General features: G+C 39.5%; 1 protein-coding gene across 4 annotated transcripts in view; it reads right to left on the reverse strand.

Moving 5' to 3' along the window:
- The window catches only part of INPP5F (inositol polyphosphate-5-phosphatase F), a 75714-nt gene that overhangs the window by 44914 nt on the left and 10596 nt on the right, over nucleotides 1-20204 (reverse strand). For all 4 annotated transcript variants that reach the window (XM_019725298.2, XM_019725297.2, XM_074338971.1 and 1 more), the window contains exon 2: nucleotides 12394-12474. In XM_019725298.2, coding sequence (XP_019580857.2) covers nucleotides 12394-12474 — 81 coding nt within the window. The remainder of the gene's footprint in view (nucleotides 1-12393; nucleotides 12475-20204) is intronic.

The following is a 20204-nucleotide window of genomic DNA, read 5'->3' on the forward strand; positions in this document are numbered from 1 at the left end:
AACCAGTAGCAAACTGAAACAATAGTCCTGGAAGATTCAATTGCTTGCCCTATACAATAATTTACTCACTTAAAGGGAATAAGCAATTGTGGGATAGAGATTATTTTTCAGAAAAAGATTTTCATCCAATTTTAGAAAAAAAAAGTTTTCTCTCTACTGATGACCTCACCTCTAGGAAGTATTGCAACTATTAATACATATTTCTTGATACAGCTATCCCTCTTACTGACATAAAAAAGCTAAGCATTTGATCTAACAATAAGTGTCCAGCTATCTTTTTATTTTTATTATGTCAGTTGTTCCATTTATTTAAAAATGTACACATTACAGATAAAACTAACGTTCCCTTTGACCATTATTCCCCACTCGGAAATTCCTTACATCTAATCCAAACCTCACTTTGTGAGTTTGTCTCCTGTGAGGAGACAAGCAGAGATGGAGAAAAATTCATTACCATTCTTGGCATCAGTCCTTTTAATCTTACTTGCAAGCTTAAAAATGAATTAAAAAATTTTATTTTAATTTTTCATATGAAACATTCAAATGTACATTGATTTTCTAGGAACTTTTTGTTGTAAATGAGCCACTGATGGGTATTTGGTGTTGTCTATTCTTTTTTTAATGTAACACAGCTTTATCTAGTTTTTCCAAAGCATTTAATTTAGCTTTCATAGAAACAAGAAGTCTTTCTTTTTGCACCTATAGTTGATGGGTTTATGTAATACTTAATTAAATTATGTAATTCCAATATGGAGTAAAGCAGGTAGAAAGAGGTTTGGGAACAAATACAGCCCACAATCCACGATCCACAGGAACAGAGAAGGTTCCTACCAATCCCCGCCAGCCCTCCGAGCACCCAGTACATCCACCAATAGGTTTGCAGAGGCAGTGGGGCGCACCCAGTACATCCACCAATAGGTTTGCAGAGGCAGTGGGGCGTGCTAACCCATCTGGGAAATAGGTTAAGTGAGATTCAACTAAAAGAGCTCCTAGGATAGAAATACATATGCAGTGGATGCTCTTATGTGCCAGACACTTGAAGTGAGTGAAATATTTACGCAGAAATGATTTTGCTTTCCTGATTTTTTTTTTCTGGCTCACCTTTTCCAAAGACTTGTTCTAATTTGAACTGGTTCAGTAGAATTTTTTAAAGACTTTTTTAGAGGAAAAAAACAAAAGACTTATTTTTATAGCTACAGCCATAACTTATTTTGTAGGTTCTGTTTTTACTGCTTTTTTGGACAATTTCCAGTTTCTGTGTCTGTCTCTATATAATATAAACATTCATGTTATGACCAAAGGTAAAAATAAAAAGTGGGTATGCTAACGACTCTCATACGTTTCCCCCACCCTGCAGACGAGTTCCTGAGAACAAAGCACTCCCTTCCCCTCTCCGAGGCCCACTGGTCCTGGAGTGTCCACGGAGAGGCTGGGGCATGGAGAAGCAGCCGGCACGTGCTGTCTGCACACTCACCAGCACAGAATTCATTACATCCACATGCCAATCAATACCAACCCAGGTGGCTACCGAATACTCCAATGTCGTTTGTAACATAATATTCAAATGTAAATATTTAAATTCCTGAAGGGCTTCCCGCAGAGTTTGAATTTACACAAGGTATGTCAGAGGATGGAGATGGGTTGGCAAAGGAAAAAGAACGAGGAAAGGGGTTATAGTTAGCTCCCTTTCCTTTCTTTTCTGTCAAGCTGACAATAAGAATACTATGCTCTGTCATTTCAAATTGACAGTCTGAACCAATAAATGTAAGCCAAATGACTCACTGGTATTTATGTATTTTGAGGTTAGGAAGTATAAGGTATATACAAGTTTAACATTGTTATTTCTTTTTGGTGCCTTAAACCTTTTGTTATTTTTGAAATATATCTCTCTCTATGCTTCTTGCCTTAAAATCAGCTTTGATATTAGCATAGCTGCATCAGTTTTCAGTAGGTTAGCGCTGGCGTGCTTCATCTTTTTTCTACCCTTTTACTGTTGACCGTTCTGTATACATATACCTAAGGTGTCTGTCTTGAAAGCAGCTTGTAGATGGATTTTATTGTTTTTCCAGCATGAAAAGCTTTGCCTCATTAAGTCCATTCATGTGAAATGTAAGTACTGATATATTTAGCAATCAACCTACCATCTTACTATTTGTCCTACCTGTTCTGTATACCTTTCTTTTCTTGCCTTCTTTTGGATTCAGTTCTTAAATTATTATTCCATTTCCCCCCACCCCCTTATTAACTTTGTACAATCTTTCCTTCTGTGCACTGGACGGGTACATCGTAGGGGATGACAACATGAGCCCTCACGTATGAAAGCCTAATGTAAATTAGCACTTTTACCAGCTACTGGACAGTACGAGGACAGAAAAGACCTTAGAACACCGACCTCTTTTAACTCCCATTGTTACTATTTTGTTGTGTGTTTTAGTTCTACATTAGTTTTAAACCATATATAAAGCCAAATTCATTTAAATGTACCAACATATTTATCCTTTCTGGTGATCGTCATTCCTTCTTACATCTCTGCACTTCCGTTTTCTTTTTGCCTGAGGAACTTTAGTATTTCTCTTGGTGCAGATACTGCTGGTGATGAATTCTCCATTTCTATTTGTCTCAAAATTAGTATTTCCCTAATTTCTGAAGGTATAAAATGTTAGTGGGCACTTTGAAGACACCATCCTATTGTCTCCGGCTTACTTCATGCCTTTACATTTAATGGGTATTTTTTTCTTTGGCTGCTTTAGGATGTTTTCTGTCTTTAGTTTTCATAAGGTTTACTATGAGGTACCTAAGTGTGATTTTCTTTAAATTTGTTTCCCTTGTGGTTCAAAATACTACTTGAAACTGTGACTTGTATTTATAGTTGGTTTTGGAAAATTCTTGGCTATTATTTCTTCAAATACTGTGAATCTGTTGCTGTCAGAAACAAAATCTGACTAGTTTCTCTTGACTCCTTTTTTCTAAATATATGAAGTATCTTTAAATGATCCATAATATATTAACACACTATGCATTCTAAGAGATTCTAATAATTGGGATAATATCTTAATGACATCTCAAGGTAAATTATGTTCCAATTAAAAGAATTCTGGGGTTTTTTTTTTCAAGAAAACAAATCTTTGGTAGGAATTTAAATTCAGTCCAATATGTGCATAAAACCTACTACAGTGATACCCATTGCATAATCTATTAATTGACCATTTAATACTTTTAAATGAATATGAGCCTAAATCTATAAAGCAGGCTGCATGCAAACTTATGCCTAAATTTAAATTTCTACTCAAGATGTTAATTCATGGTATTTAAAATTTTTGGTTTTATATTTAAAGCCATTTCTATTTTTTTTAAACAAATTAAGAGAAACGTGTGTTTTTTCCTACTGGAAATAGAGCACTACACTTCCCTGAATATATTTCAGGGAGCATCATATATCAAGTGGAATTACAGGTAATACTGTCGCCACACCAACGCTGGTATTTTCACTGCAGGAACCTGTGGTTCCATCACACGGGCCTTCCTGTCAGCGGAGGCCTCCAGTAAGCACCTTTCAAGTGTCGTCTCCCGCGGGTGTCACGTCTAAGTCCGTCTCCTACAGAAGCTCTTCATTGGAGGTTTGAGCTTTGGAACCACCAATGAGAGTCTGAGGAGCCGCTCTGAGCAATGGGGAACCTCACACACTGAGGTGATGAGAAACCCAAACACCATGCGCTACAAGGCTTTGGATTTGTCACCAATGCAATCATGGAGGAGGTGGATGCGGCCGCGAAGGCAAAGCCACACAAGGGGGAGGGAAGAGCTGTGGAACCAGAGGGCTGTCTCAAAAGAAGGTTCTCAAAGACCTGGTGTCCACTTTACTGCGGAAAAGATTTTTGTGGGTGGTATTAAAGACGACACTGGAGAACATCACCTAAGAGGTGATTTTGAACAGTGGAGGGAAAACTGAAGTGATTGAAATCACGACTGACCAAGGCAGTGACAAGAAGAGAGACTCTGCTTTTGTCACCTTTGATGACCGTGACCCTGTAGACAAGATTGTCATTCACAAACACCACACTGTGAGTGGCCACAACTGTAAAGAAAGGAAAGCCCTATCTAAGCAAGAGATGGCTAGTGCCTCATCCAGCCTAAGAGGTCAAAGTGGTTCTGGAAACTTCCATGTTGGTCGAGGAGGTGGTTTTGGTGGGAATGGCAATTTTGGTCATGGAGGAAACGTCAGTGGTCAAGGTGGCTTTGGCGGCAGTCATGGTGGTGAGGACAGGGTGGCAGTGGGCATGGATATAATGGTTTTGGTGATGAGGGAAGCAATTGTGGAGGTGGCGGAAGCTACAGTGATTTGGCAATTACAACAATCAATCTTCAAATTTTGGCCCCATGAAAGGAGGGAACTTTGGAGGCAGAAGCTCTGGCCCCTATGGTGGTGGAGGCCAATCCTTTGCCAAACCACGAAGTCAAGGTGGCTCTGGTGCTCCAGCAGCAGCAGTGGCTATGGCAGTGGCAGAAGGTTTTAATTATTGCCAGGAAACAAAGCACAGCAGGAGAGGAGAGCCAGAGAAGTGACAGGGAAGCTCCAGGTTACAGCAGATTTGTGAGCTCAGCCGAGCACAGCGCTGGCAGGGCTGAGCTGCTACGAAGAAGATGTGTTCTTTGTATGGGCAAAAAACTCAAGGGCTGTATTTGTGACTAATTGTATAACACGTTATTTTAGTTTTTGTTCTGTGGAAAGTGGCAAGTATTCCAACAAAGGGTCTTAATGTAGGTTTTGATTTTTTTTTGCACCCATGCTGTTGATTGCTAAATGTAATCATCTGATCATGACACTGAATAAATGTGTCTAAAAGAAAAAAAGCACATCATATGAAGCTTCTAATATTCTCAGGGACTAAAGAGCCAATTATTAATTTGTTCATCTTCCAAACAGTAATTATTCAATGTTTCTTGACTGTGGCCTACTAAGGTTTCCTAAATCTGGGTTTATAGAAAACTGACAATGACTCATAAGGAGAGCATCGAAGGCAAGAGGATCTTAAAAGGCTACATTTCAAAAGTACCAATGGTGGAATCAGGAGCATATTCAGCTTAGCCTATGAAGCTTAGGATAAAGTTAAATTCATCATAATAGTAAAATCCCTAATACGACCTGCCATAAACTGAAATAATCTATTATGTTCTCTAAAAATATAAGGTCTTTTCTATCTATAATGGTCTTAAACTAGAAAAGGTCTTAAGCATTAAGTATAAAGCATCAAGTATGAATGGGCAAAATAAATTTCTATATAAAAGTACATTTTCCAGATAATTATAGTTTATCCTCCTGAAGTGCTAAGATGTTTGCTTACATGTTTATTTTAAAACTTTAATATATTACATACCATCCTACCTATTAATCCTCCGCATACTAAAGAATTGGGATTTTTATGCATGATAGAGGTTGCTCATCATGAAGACAAATTACTGCTTTGAGAGGTGACATAAGTATGCTTCGAGGTCGGAGGCAACTGACCCCTGCATAAAGGGACCCAAGCCCACAGGCTGTGACAAACCTGAGAGACAAATCAGTTAAATGCATAACCTTCATTTTCTGCTCTGGATGGCCGATACTGACTGGCCACATCTAAGTACGTGAGAACTCACTATATTTATCAAGAATCTCCTTTTTAAAAAAATACAATTTGACCTATTAATAATTTGATTGTAATCAAATTGTTCAAAATGTTCAATAAGATGAAAAGTTCGAGGACATAAATGAAATAAATATAGAAAGCACCTTTATAGGTGGCCCATACATATACGCTTAACAATCCTCTTTCTGGAGCTAAGAACTTTTAATATCACTACCATAGGAATCACTGAGGAAAACTAAAATTTAAGAACAAATGGGTTTATGACTAGAAAATGGAATGATAGTGGAATAGCCTAACAGTCAAGCTGGCCTCCCTCTAAGTATCTCTCTGACCGAAAATATAAATATCTGTCAGTTAAAGATGTGCTCAGAAAAAGCAGCATGTTCATCTGACCACCTTGGGAGAGCTCAGAATTGTGGGTCACGTTCGTGTGTCTAGTTCAAGCATCGCTCCTCCCAGGGCGGTGGGACCATCTGCGCCAAGGGTGTCCTCCGGAAGAAGATATTTAAACGGAAGCAATATCGAGTGTCATGTCCCAAGAGCCAGGTCTCTAGCAGAGGCTGAGAGCTCTGCAGGGGCCCTGCCAGGCTCCTCTTCCCTTTTCTCCAGCGCCCTGGAGGACTGTGGCTTTCTAATGGCTTCTTAGGAAAGTACTAAAGCAATCTTAGTGACACTCCATTCCTTCATCACTAAAATATATAAAATATTTCATGTGGTTAGTGTCATAGCAAGACAATCTCCATAGACAGCAGTGGACTGAAATCACACACTTAAAATCCTACACATAATACATTTTGCCATTTTAATGATTGAGACATCGTCACAACTTCAAAAGTAGAGAAACGGCAGATGGCAAAGTGCTATTTTAATGGAGGAGAGCTGCTTAAGGCAACTGTGGCTATTCAATACTACGAGTAGCAATTCACTTAATTACTAAACTAGGAGCCTCTATTGCCAAGTTAATCAAGACTCCTGACAATTTTCTCTTCAGGCTCTTTCTGAATATATCATGGAGAATATACTTTTGCTTTTTATATTCATATATTTCTTACCCTGACTGAGCTTATCCTCTTCTCAATCTTCAAAATGATTTCAATTTAAAGAGCTCTTGTGATCCATTTAAAGTCTCCAGCCTAAAGCAATCTTTTCAGGGATAGTAGCTGTGTAAAGATCCAGCTATCTCCCTGACATTACACAGAAAATAAAGAGAGGAAACACAGCAATCATGTGGCCCTGGCACAGCTGCTGACTCTGCCAAGAACCATCTCTCCTCTCACTTCCCCACCCCCACCCTGGCCCTGTTCACATTATCTGACTCGTGTTGGGGGCCTCAGCGCAGACATCACCTCCTCAGGGAAGCCTTCCATCCAGGAGCCCCAGCCCCAGCAGCCAGGCCCCTCTGCCATGGGCTTCCCAACAGCCTCCCACGTTTTGCTTCAGAAGCTTAACTCGAACGATCAAGCTGTGTGGTCGGTGATTCCCATCCACCTCTAGCATTCAAGTCTATGCTCCAGGAAGTCTGACTCTGCTCACCACGCAGCCCAAGCACTGGATGCAGGCCTTGGCACACAGTAGGCACTCCATAAATACGTATGAAATGAACGGTTTTGAATAGCCCTGCTCAGGGGGAGATGACACTGAGCAAAACAGGCACAGCCCGTCTTGGAGCTTATCCTCCAGAAGAGGCATAGACAAAAAAGAAAACAAAAATTAATGTGTAATTACAATTGTGCTAAGAATTCGACTATGATTCTTCCTTCCTCCTAGACACAAGGAATAAATGTTGATTTTTCTCACGAAGTTTTACTTTTCTTTCATCTATTTAGCATATTGCATGTCCCTTCTACTTTCCGTTCCTCATATTAATAAATCCCAACTGATCAAACCAAAGTCAGACTCATTCAAGTTGTCAGAGATTACACTACACACTGGCTGAAAGTCCACCTGCCTGCAAATGTCTAGGGAAGCAGCCTTACAAACCAGCCTTGAAAACCACAGAAAGGCTAGCGATTCTAAATAGGTATTTTCTAGAGACCAAGGTTAACAGAGCAATTTTTTGGCAGAGCTTGCTAAAAGGAAAGGCAGTTAGCAAAGGATACCGCAACCAAATAACACTTTAAAATTCTTCCACCACATAATTTTTCAAAAGGAGCACATGGATTATGAAATGACCTTCACTCATGCTACTAACATTTTACTACTGAAAACTACTTTTTATAATTTCTACCATGTAGTCTTTTAGAGACATGTTAATATCATTATAGTTTTAGTAAATATCAACATTATTGGAAGACACAGTCCAGGTTTAAAATTGGTTCAAAACTGTATAGGTAGAACTTCAGTTGTTCTCTAGTAAAATATCTGACACCTCTAAGTCACCTTTAAAACTAAGGAAAAAAATAATAGTCCACATCAATTGAATGCTTCCTATTATCGGGAACCATGCTAAGTACTTTATGTTTTATTAAATCTTACAATAACTGTGTCAAGAAGGTGTTACCACCTTTTCTCACAGTCCACACTTGAAGCTTAGAAGAAATAACCTAACCCAAGGCAACTGCTGCTTGTCAGGTTTCGTCTACCTCGGGGGCAAGTGCCTGCTCAAAGATGACTGGTGACTGGCCTTTCTCACTGTGACAGGAAGGCTGAGAAGCAATAGTGGGAATTCCCTTTGACATGCTTTTGTCACAAGCATGCCAGTGGACACTAGCTTCCCGTTACTTGCTGAACTATATCCCCTCAAAATTCATATTGGAGTCCTAACCCCCCGTACCTCAGACTGTGACCCTATTCTAAAGAAATAGGATCTTTAAAGAGGTAAGTTTAAATTAAAATTAAGTCATTAGTGTGAACCCATATGACTGGTGACCTTATAAGAGGAAATTGGGGCACAGACACACAGAGGAAAGATGTGAAGCCACGGGGAGAAGACGGCCAACTACAAGCCAAGGAGAGAGGCCTCAGAAGAAACCAACCCTGAAGACAACTTGATCTCAGACTTCCAAAACTGTGAGAAAATAAACTTCTGTTTACGCCACCCAGTTTGCAGAACTTCGCTACAGCAGCCCGAGCAAACTAATCCAGTCCCTAAGTCACGCCTGCTTACTTACATTCCACGGAGCTCAAAGTTCAGTGAGTCACGAAGAGCAGTACAGCTCACCCACGCCGTTCTTAGACTGTCAATGACAACTGCATCTCACAGGCAAGAACAAAAATTCGTGCATGAATATGTAGAGAGGAAGCAGGCGGGGCAACAGGAGTGAGAGAGTTTAAGTACAGACGTTTTATTCCCCTCAGGCTCTACCCCAGAAGGTAAGATGCTCCCATGGGAAAATGCATCTGTGGTAGTTGTCTGGGTTCTAGTACGTACCAGGAGCACACCTGCCATCGGCCCAGCCAATGGTGTGGCCAGAGCAAGAGCTTTAATGGGGTGCGGGGAGCAGAGGGGATGAAGCATCCCCAAGACAGGATGAGGACAGAGAAGTCGAGCAGAGTGAGATGAAAGCTCAGAATGTGAGGAGGCGGGTGGAATGACACCCACAGGTGGGGCTGCAATTTTGTCACCAGTGAAGACAGCAGGGGGCCCAGAAAAGATTTTCCTTTGTTTCCTCCCCACTCCCTTCCTTAACAGCCAAACCTCAAAAGTGATGTGACAAGAAAAAAAAGGTAGAGATTAGGAAAGTGATAAATTGAGACACTTTCCCTGTCCTTCTTTCCTTTTTAAAAAATGTTTTCTTTTTCCAGTTCACTCTATTCCCCACCTCTCCCTCTTCCAAAATATCCTATATGAGAGGTACCCCCACTGCCTACCTTTTTGTTCCAAAGAAAGGCAGCGTAAGGAGGGGAAGTATGCATAAACGGGCTGACCACAGGACAGGACCTTACCTCCCCACCTCATAGCAATGACCATTCACAGGATCAGAAACTCATCAACCAGTAACATTTTTGTACATTGCTTATAGGAGATCAATTTTGGGTTGTCTGTCAAGTCCAAACCCTCCTGCTCCGACTGGCCCCCACTGCTAGAGGAGTGGACCTCTGGAGCATGTCTGAACTTTGTGACCAGGGAAGGCCTTTGGCCCACGGATCTGAACTAGACTCACTACATCTTAGATGGCTAGCCAGTCTCCAGTGCGTGTAGGAAACATCAGGATGGGTTGGTTTGAGGGCTGAGATTGGTTTGAGTACCATAGAAGGGCAGAAATTTTGTCCTATATGCACAGAAATAGAGAAAGCCAAAGGTATAGGGAGAAGTGGCGGTCAGAGACCATGTGCACCAGAAAAAGTAACCTTGGACCCTGTACAACACCCGCTTCTTGATTTGGATCCCTTAGGTTCCTTATAAAAATATGTGGGATGTTTTGTATTTTTTTGTATAAGCTAATAGGTTTGTATTTGCGACCAACAGGGTCTGGATAGAATGGTGATTTATAATTTATTAAGCATCTTTGGGTATAATTTTCTCATTGGAGACTCATTATACGCTAGGGAAAAAAGAGAGCAGTTATTTTTACTCCTGTTTTACTGCTTCCGAAGTAGAGCCTCAAGGATGTTACAGCCCTAAGGGACCTCCCCTCCCATGTGGGCTCTGGGCTTGGCTATGTGACTTGCTTTGGCCAGTGGGATATTAGCAAGCTCAGTAACACAAGCAGAGGCTTGATAAACCTTACACATTGGGAACTGTCTTGTAGCCACCACTCTGAAAGGCTATCCAGCTATCCAGGTGAGAGAAGACCCAAGGAGAGGCCACACGAGACGAGATGTGTGGAAGGAGATACCACATGAAGGAAAAGTGAGACACAGCAGGCAAACCCCCAGCTCAATGCTTCCCCATGAATGACTCCAGCCAACAGAATAAAAGAGCAGAAGAGCCTCCTGGTCAATCCATAGACTCATGAGATATTATACACCGTTGTTTTAAGGCATTAACTTTTGGGATAGCTTGTTACACGGCAGTAGATAAATGAAACGGATGTTAAGAAACTACCCCTATACCTCAAAGCTAATAAATAAAGTTTGACTCCAGGTCTTCTGATTGATTTCAGTGATTTATTCACTGCTCCAAGATGTTACTCAAGTTGAAGAAAAATAACTCAAAAGTTTCAAACACTTCATTTAAACAACAGAAAATGAATTTTAGCTAAGAACACTCAGCTATGAAATTATCCTGTCAGCATATAAATGAATTAAAAATATGTAAATGTGGACAGGTAGGAGAGTGTTACTAAAATACTTAGCATGGTTACACAATGTCTAAATGCTTTTTTCTTCTGTAGAGAAAGAATCAAAAAACTACCAAAGGGATAATATAAAACAATGTTCATAGCAGTATTGTTTCTAATAGCAAAAAAAGAAAAAGAAATTACCCAGTGACAAGAAAAAGAACAAATTATGATACAGTGGTACAACAGTATAAATAAGGAACTAAAGTTTCATACATCAATATGAATAAAGCTAAAAAATATAAAGTTGAGTGAGGGGAAAAAGAAGTGAAAGAACACAGCTTAATATCAGTTATTTTTAAAAATCCCCAAAATATAAACCATAGCACATATTGTTTAGGGATACATTTATACTAAAAACAACAATGAAAATCAAGGGAATAAGTACAAAATTTAAAATGGCAGGTTCTCCTGAAGAAAGCAAGATAAATTATACTTAGAGAAAGGCACAGTGAAAACTCCAAAGACACTGATCATGTTTCATTTCTTAAGCTGGGTGGTAGCTATATATGTTTGTTTTACAAAACCATATACATGTGATAAACAGCATGTGTATCTAAAATATATTTCATAATGAGAACAAATTTTTAAAAATAACCAAAAAATCTAACAAAGGAAAATTAGATTCACTAGCAATACGTGCTTTATAACACCCAGATATCAACCGAGCTCCCACATGCTCAGTGATTTTATTTTACAATAAAAAAGGCACACTACAGAGGTAGCTATACTTCCAATTACACAGCAATAATGGTAAAGCCTCCAATAGTTCATAACTCATATTAAAATTAATACCAAAGGAAAAATAGATACTTAAATTTAGTGCTTAAAATTATTCACTTAATCTTTTTGGACTCTTTGGGACCTGCCCACATAACATCTAATTTCTTGTGAACAAAATTCCCTCTGAACCAAGGGCACAGGTACCTGTCCTTCCAAGAAAGGGCCTGGCGAATGACCTAGACCTTCCATCAATTTGCCTGACCTGGAGAGGGCTCCCAGAAAGCACCACTCTCCATTCAAATGGTCAGCTGAGCTGACCCAGTCAACAGTCAGGGTCTGCCACCTGCCTTCCTCTCCAGCCTTATTCTTCTATCCTTTCCCTTGAAATCAATGCAGTTGGTGTATTTTTCCATCAGAGTATCTACCACCATCATCAAATAATTATACGTTTATTTCAGTGATTACTCACTAATGTCTGTCTTCTCTCCTGAATTATAAGCTCCATGAGAGTGAGAATAGGTCAGTTTTTGCTCACTATTGTGTTCTATCAACTGGCACAATTCCTGACACATAGTAGGCATTTGATAAATTGTTGTTTTTTTTAAAAGATGAAGAAAAGATTGTAATATTATGCCTTCCTTTCTCTAAAACTTAATTTTTATTTCATGAAACTTATAGGGAAATACACCCACTTTGGGCAGACTCATAATTAAAGCAAAGGAATCAAAGCTATAACAGAATCTACATTTATCCTCGAAGAAGAAAACATCAGAGATTGCCACATTAAATTTGACAAGTTTAAGAAGTTTACAGAAACATACCTGAATGAAGCTGAATTTTCCCAATAACACCTTCTACTAAACCCAAACAAATGGGATTCCAGGCAAGAAGTAGATCAGTAGCTAAAATAAAATAAGAAGCAGTCATGAGAGAATATTCATAGGAAAACGTATTCAAACAGTATCTTTAGCAGTATACTAAAAAATGATCAATGTCCTAAAAGAGCAGTTATGAATACCCAGAACTGAATATATTACCATCAAGCAGTTTTTAAAAAGTATTAAACCCTAGGCCTGCATAAGGCTTCTGATAGAAGGACACTTATGGGGCAAGAACTGACATTCTGCAACTGCTCAGAGGGGAGGCAGTGCTCTGGCGCCCTGTAGTGGAGGAAAGAGGCTGGTACACTCCCAGATCACACAGAGACGAGCCGTCCGCAGTCCTGCAGCCACAGCCAGTCCCACATCCAAAGACGAGGCCTGAGAGACCACCACGGGGATGTCCACTTACTGTGGTCTGCAGAATACCCTTCCCCATCCCCCAAAGAAGCAAAGAAATCCAGAAAGCCAGCGCTCTTTTACGTGACTTCTGGGGCAAAAGCAATAGGAGCTGCTTCCATTTGTTGAGTGCCTACTGTGTGCCAGGCACCCCAGTCAGGGTTCCTCATTTCAGCCACAGAGCAATGATTCGAGTGACTGTTTTCTCAGTTCTCCCAAGGATGGCAAATAACTGCTGCCGTTCAAGAGGCACAGGAGAGAAGCTAATTCACACACAGTGAAAGCCTGAGGACATTAGGGCTTAATTCTCTTGTGGAGCCCAGGTTGCAAAAGGCTGTTTATATGCATGGAGGTATATGTAACATTAATGGTAGTTCAATAGCTGGAAAAGATTAGCGAGAATGAAAACAATATTTCTCTTGGCAGACAATTTAAATTACGTTTTAATTATTACCATTGAAATTTTATTTTAGTAAAAATTACAATCAATCTACAACTTAGGGGTAATTACAGACTTAGTTCAGTCTCCAAATTCTTTTGAGTTTTGTCTATTGTATCTTTGTAACAACGTCTTTGTTGTTAATGATATATTCAATGGGAGGCAAAAAAGTTGACTTCTCTTCGTTTTTTTTCAAGAATTAAAGTAAAATAAGGAATTAATTTTTTAAAGGTTGTTACCTACATTAGCATTTCCAATCTTGACAACTCTGAGTTAGGAATTAGGAGTCCCATTTTACAAGTGAGCACATAGAACCTTAGAAAAGTCACATCGCCATGTCATACAGTGGATCAAGGGCAGAGCTGCAATTCAAAGCCAGGTCTGCATGACCCACGTAACCACCCTACTGCAGTGCCTCCCTCAGAGCCTATGCATGGATCTAACTGATAATACTTACATTTTAAATAACATGCTTTCTTATTACAAAAGTAATATTGCATAAAATTAGAAAAAATATTTTATCACTCCCACCCCACCACCCAGAGATAACTCACTATTTTGCTACATTTCAGGTCATATGTTTCTGTGTATACCCAACTACAATACTGCGAATATAGCATTACATGCTAATTTTTTTCTTGGAACATTTCATGAGTATTTTTTCATGTCTTTAAAATACTCTTCAAAATTATATCTTCACATCTGCATAATTTTCCACTTATGGAAGCACTTCCTCACTCTTGGGCATTTAAGTGATTTCCAGTTTTTTCCTAGTATAAAAAATACTGTGATAAATGATGAATGTTATGCAAATATTATATTTGCTTCCCGAATCAATAGGTTTAGGACAGATTCCTAGGAATGAAATTAGTAGGTAAAAACATTAAAACATTTAAAGCTTCCAAATATTACCAAATTGCTTTCTAAAAAGGTTATATACCAAGTTAGATTTCTGCCAGAAGCATATGAAAATGCTTGTTTTAAAGTACTCTTGCTATTATTTAGAATTTCTTTTTTAATTTTGCTAATTTGATGATATTCATTGCCTAACATGATGTTTATTTTCTTTTCATTGATGGTAAGACTAAACATTTAATTATAAAATTGGCTGCTTATGTTTCTTCTACTCTGATTTTCTTGTTCATTATCTTCTAATAATCTTTCTTTATATTCCTTATTGAGTTCTTTTTATAAGGATATCAACTCTGAAATGTTTGCAAATATTTTCAGTTTTTAATTTTGATATAAATCTATCGTCTTTTCATTATCTTTAATGTTTAAAAGTTGTTCCTTACGCAAATCAATTATTTATTAATTACATCTGTTAATTTTTAAAAATCTAACTCCACTGGAATTCATATTGGTATACAGACTAAAAATACCCTCTTTATTTTCACACAGTGAGCCAGAAGAGTCCCTGTATCAGGCAGACCAAGTGTCCACATTCAAAACTGGTGCCCCTGATAAGGAAAGCGCTCCAGCTACCCATAGCCCTGCACCCTGACCTCAGATGAACAGACCACAGTTGTCAGACTCTACCTCTTGGGTACCAAATGAGCTCTAGGAATAGGCAGGAGGAAGAAAAAATTAGAACTAAAGCAGTCAGGGACAGTTACACGGAAGTGGAACTTCAAGCATAAGGAAAGCAGCCAAAACAATAATACAGAGGAAAGAAAGTGCTAGCTTTGTCCTAGAATTAGTCCCTTCATTGGGAAACACTTATCAAGTACCTGCCAGGAACCAGGTACGGTATCAGGCTAAGATGATATAAAAATAAAGGAGCAAACAGTCTAGAACAGGAAACCACTGGGCATGGTGAAGATTTGAACTGATAAGGCTGGAAACCGTAATCTGAGGCCAATTGTGGAGAGACTTAAATAAAAGACTAATGAGCCTGCGCTTCCTGGAGACTATGGCAGGCTGACAATGACATAAGTGAAACCAGATTGCAGCCAGAGGTTAGCTGCCAGTATTGAAACTAGATGGAGATTGAGAGTAAGGAAAGGAGCTAGAAGATTATTGCAAGTCTTGGCTTGAAAAGACATGGAGCTACTCTTGCTGGGGGAGTGAGGTGGGCAGTAGGTGAAGAATGCAAAGGAAATTAACATGAAACACTTCAAAGGAGGCTGTGTGAAGGACAGGAAGAATGTAAATAAAAAATGACATTGAAACATCTATTCTCTCCTCAGGTGGGGGGAGAAGATGAGGACATGAACAAGAAAAGTAAGAGGGAGCAAGGCAGAAAGGACAGGGCATCCAGCAGCAGGGAGAAAAGAATGGGGAGAACCTCCTAACTCAATACCCTTTTGCATCTTGGGCATATGCACCATGTGAATACATCAGCCATTCAAGAAAATTAAATGTTAACTTTAAAAAAAACTATAAAGATGACCAACTTTTGTGGCCTAAAGATTAAAAATAATAGTCAGTGATAATCTGTGAGGTCCAGAGAGAGAACCAGTTAAACCCATTAAGACTGAGTTGATGGTAGGATGATGAAGTGTCTAGATATAAGAACCAGAGACTTTTAAAGGGGAAAAAAAAAAACCCCAAGATGATAACGTGAAAAGCACAGGTGTAAAAGTTAACCTTGTAAAGGAAGGATACCACTTTTTTTCTAAGTCTGGAAGCAAAAACGAAAGGCTAAATATAGAAATGGAGAAGAGAAGCAGATGAATATATTGGATGGCCTTGACTCAGTAAAAATAGGATGCAAAGTCATCCTTGCTTTAGCAGGGGAAAGGGGGGCAGCAGACACTTGGCATGGTGAAGGGAGTCCAGAAAGTCAAATCGTAAACGTTCTATGTGTGCTTGAAAAGCATGTGTATCTTTTACTTAGTGTTTTCAAATAAAAGGGCATCAATCCATTAGTAGGTCATGAAATCAATTCTGTATAATGAGATCAGCATTAACAGCAATGAACAGAACAGAAAACAAAATTGCACCGTGTAAGGGGAAACATATTTGATATAATGGGTGGGTTCAAATGTTTGAACACACTATTTAACTTTGGGACCAGGGCTCATTATATCAACTTTGTTGATTATTTTGTTCAACTCCTTTATGTACATGCTCATTTTTTTTTGACTGCTTAATCTAATCATTTCTGAGAAAGGGCTTTTTTTTTTTTTTTTTTAAACCTCAGGCCTGTTTTTTCCATTTTTCCTTAATTCTTGCTTTATATTTTTTGAGACTATGTTATTATGCATCTACAGATTCAGGATTATCATATTCTTCCTGGTGAACTCCTATGTTTATCAGGATGTAACTGCTTTTATTTCAAATAATGTTCTTTGCCCTAAAGTCTAGCTTGTCTAACACTAATATTGTGAAGGAAATACATTAGGCACACAGAGGGATAAATATGAACATGGCTAATCCAATCGTATTATTTCTTCTCCTCCCCACGGCTTAAGAAACAAGTCCAAATTCCTTGGAAAGGCTTGTGAGGCCCTGCCTGGGCCACTCCCCTCCGCCCTCCTCCCGCCTCCCCACCCCCAGCATCCTGGCCTTCCTTCAGAAGTGTACACAGGCTGGACATGGAATGCTGCTCCCCACCCACTTCCGCCTGCTCGTCATTCCAGACTCAGAACAAGGGTCACTGGTGTTCCCTGACACATTCCCCACTCCACCCACCCAGTAAAACCCATCGGGATCTCTGTTGTGACCCTCCTGAACCCTGCTCATATTTCCATCACAACACCTTACTTTGGCTTAATGCACCTAATTATTGACTTGCCTGTCTCCCCAAGTGAGCAGGAAGCTCATCAACAACAGGAAGCTCATTAAGTCTCATTTAACTTTATGTCCCCAGTGCATGGTACACAGCAGGCTCCAAAACGCTGAGTGGACAAATGAAAGCATAACAGAGAATCGAGAGGCTCGTGTTAGAAGGGTTCACTGTTTAAAGTGGCAAACTTCAAGTCATCTGGTCCATTTCGGATAAAGACATCAGGGTTGGGAGAGGTAAAGTGACGGTCCAGCACTACACGGCTTGTCAAAACCACTCAGCCCACGGCTCTTTCTAACATACCTCTAACATCGTAAGTTTCCCTACCAACTGTTCTCACATATGATACTCTCATTTTATTTTTGTTCGGGACTTCCAGCTCACCACCATCACTCCAGCTGCATAAGCCAGAACCTGGGAGACATCCAAAATGCTTTTCTTCCTCACCAAGTCCTGTTGATTCTATCTCCTCAATGTCGATGAATGTTTCACTTCTCTCCATCCCACTGCCCCTATCCTTGCCCAGGGCCAAGACCTCCCCTATCTGGATCATTTTTTAAAAAGCTCTTGTCAGTCCTGTATCTACTAGGCTGCTTAACATATGACAGACCCTCAGATATTTATTGAATGCAAGGAGGACTCCAGGTGGTTTGGTACCGTGGGGCCCTAAGGTAACAGGCAGGGAACTGCAAGAACCAGGCTGAAGAACTACACAGGGACCAACTCAGGAGGACAACAGATAGTGACTTCAGGAGCCATTTCCTCCAGACAGGGCAGACTTGTATTTGAGACTGAACATGTGCCAGTGTGTAGGACATGACAGGGCAGGCCTACAGCCAGAGATCCAGATAAGAGTGTGTACGAGAGCAGCGTGGAGCTGCCTCTGGAGTTGGAAGTCTGGACAGTCTAGAAGCGCAGGCATGATGTGGGCACAGCCAGGTTCAGTCTCCCAGGTGAAGAGTCCTAGCTCACTGCAGCCTGTGAACCCTTCTCACTTTGTTTCCTCTTTTGTAAATGGGAATTTCATCTCATTTATAGGGGTTTTATGAGGATTAAATAAGAGAATTATGTGAAAGTGCCCTGCACAACGTCTGGTACCTAAATGTTCAATAACATTTAGCTCAAGTTGGGAAACGTACATGCATTTAAAACTCTAGGTTCCTACCACTCAATAAATCTCTCCACAGATTTTTATTTCAAGAGGACACATACGGCTTTAAAAAGAGGAAAGGATAAAGAAGGAAAAAAACCCAACTTCAATATGTTTTTTACTTATTAGGTATTACGGTAAGGCCATAATTCCTGAAAGCATCCTCAGAGTAATAAATGTTTTATGAAAATCTCAAAGCGTAGATATGTCCCTAGAATTTTGCTTCCTCGTATGAAACATAGATCTGCAGTTCTAATGCAGCTCCAAACGAGGCATCCAGTCTCAGCAACCCAAATGGCAAATTAAGCATGACAATCAGCTTCCTCCCTTCCCGTATGTCCCCCACGTGGGACAGAGGGAGACTCTAGAAGAGGCAAGAGTTTAAAGGGAGGTAAAATTATGCTTAGGAAAAAGATATGGATATTGGTAAATTTTAGTTATGTACGTGAAAATAAGTACTGGGTCCTAAGTCTTGAGAAACCATAGAAGAACAGGAATAGAATGTACAGCTTTTAGCTAGCAACAGAAATACGCCCGACAAAAATTCAAGATATCCTGTGAAAGACAGGAAAAGGTGGTATGGAAAAAAAATAAGAAAAAAGCATGAAAACATGAATAAAAGGTAGCAATAACTCCTAATATATTAATAATTATAATAAATGTAAAGTTTCAACTAACCAGTTAAAAGACAGACTATTCAGTCTCAACCCTTCTCTCAGTTTATTTAATTTTAATCCTATTTCATTTCCCACTGGATACCTGTGGCCTAGCACAGTGTTTGGTGCATAGCCGGCACTTAGTCAAAAGTTATTGAACCAAATGAATAAATAAATGAGTAAAAGCATGAAATATTGAATCAGAAAAATGGATGTCTCCTACCAATTGCTTATTTTCATTGAGTTTTAATAGGACTCACACCTTAAGTTGTTATTGTTTTTAAAGGAAGCCCCAAAACACCAGTCTTTGCTATACAAGCACTTTTAATAATAAAAACATTTACTGTTTGGTAAGTAAAATAAACGATGAGCATGTGATTTCTTGCAGTGAAAGGCTCACCTAAACATTCTCAGGGAAACCATCTCGAAATCTCTAGCTGGTACCCATGGTGTCTCAAACCAACATGGAGATAAGAGACACAAGACACGAGAGGAAGGCCTGCAGCAATGTAACGGGCACAAGGTGAGAGGCTCAGTGAGTCTTGTTGAGCTGCTATGACTTTGCTGCCTAGTATAGTGCCTGGCACACAACAGACACTTCAAAGTGTGTGTGTGTGTGTGTGTGTGTGTTTTAATCTGTTACTCTTCACTACGGAAATAAAACAAGTTGGCATTGGCAGAGTCTGAGTAGGAAACCTGTTGCAAATGATATTAGTCTATGCATATGTCACAAGTACACTCATACTAGAGACTGTCACCAATATTAATGGCTTCTCTGTAGGCAGAAGGCATTGGAATGACAAAGAAAATGACCAGTGGACTTATCCCATCCTTCCACAAAGAACAGCTACATAATCTATCTGCTCCGACACACTTTATGCTTTCCAATATTCCTTCAAAAGGTACACTCCAATGTGGCATAAAATTCAAAAGACAAACATTTGACATTTGCAAATAGGTTTTAAAATTTAGGATTATCAAAGTTATCTAGTAAAGAGTAGAGTTGCTTACAAGTTACAAAAGCATAGCATTTAAGAAATGCCAAATTTTAATCAGTGAACTAATTAAAGTAATATACACCAAAAAACATAGTATTTTGTCAGAAGCTTAATTGTTTGACCCATTAGGCCAACATTTCCATTCTTATTTCAGATCCATTTGGCCATACATGGCTTTTATTTTCACACGCCCTCCTCTTCCTGGTACACAGAAAACAACTGATTAACTACTCTGTGCCTGCAGAGAGCATGAGTCATTCATTCCAACACCCCAGAGTGAGGACCTTCCCTCAGCCCAAGAACAAGCCTGAGTTTTGCACAGCTGCTGAAGTTTATGGGCAGTTTCACTTGTCTTTAAAAAAAAAAATGAAAAAGTGCCAGG

Source organism: Rhinolophus sinicus, linkage group LG07, assembly GCF_036562045.2.
Source record: "Rhinolophus sinicus isolate RSC01 linkage group LG07, ASM3656204v1, whole genome shotgun sequence".
In the NCBI taxonomy this organism is placed as follows: Eukaryota; Metazoa; Chordata; class Mammalia; order Chiroptera; family Rhinolophidae; genus Rhinolophus; species Rhinolophus sinicus.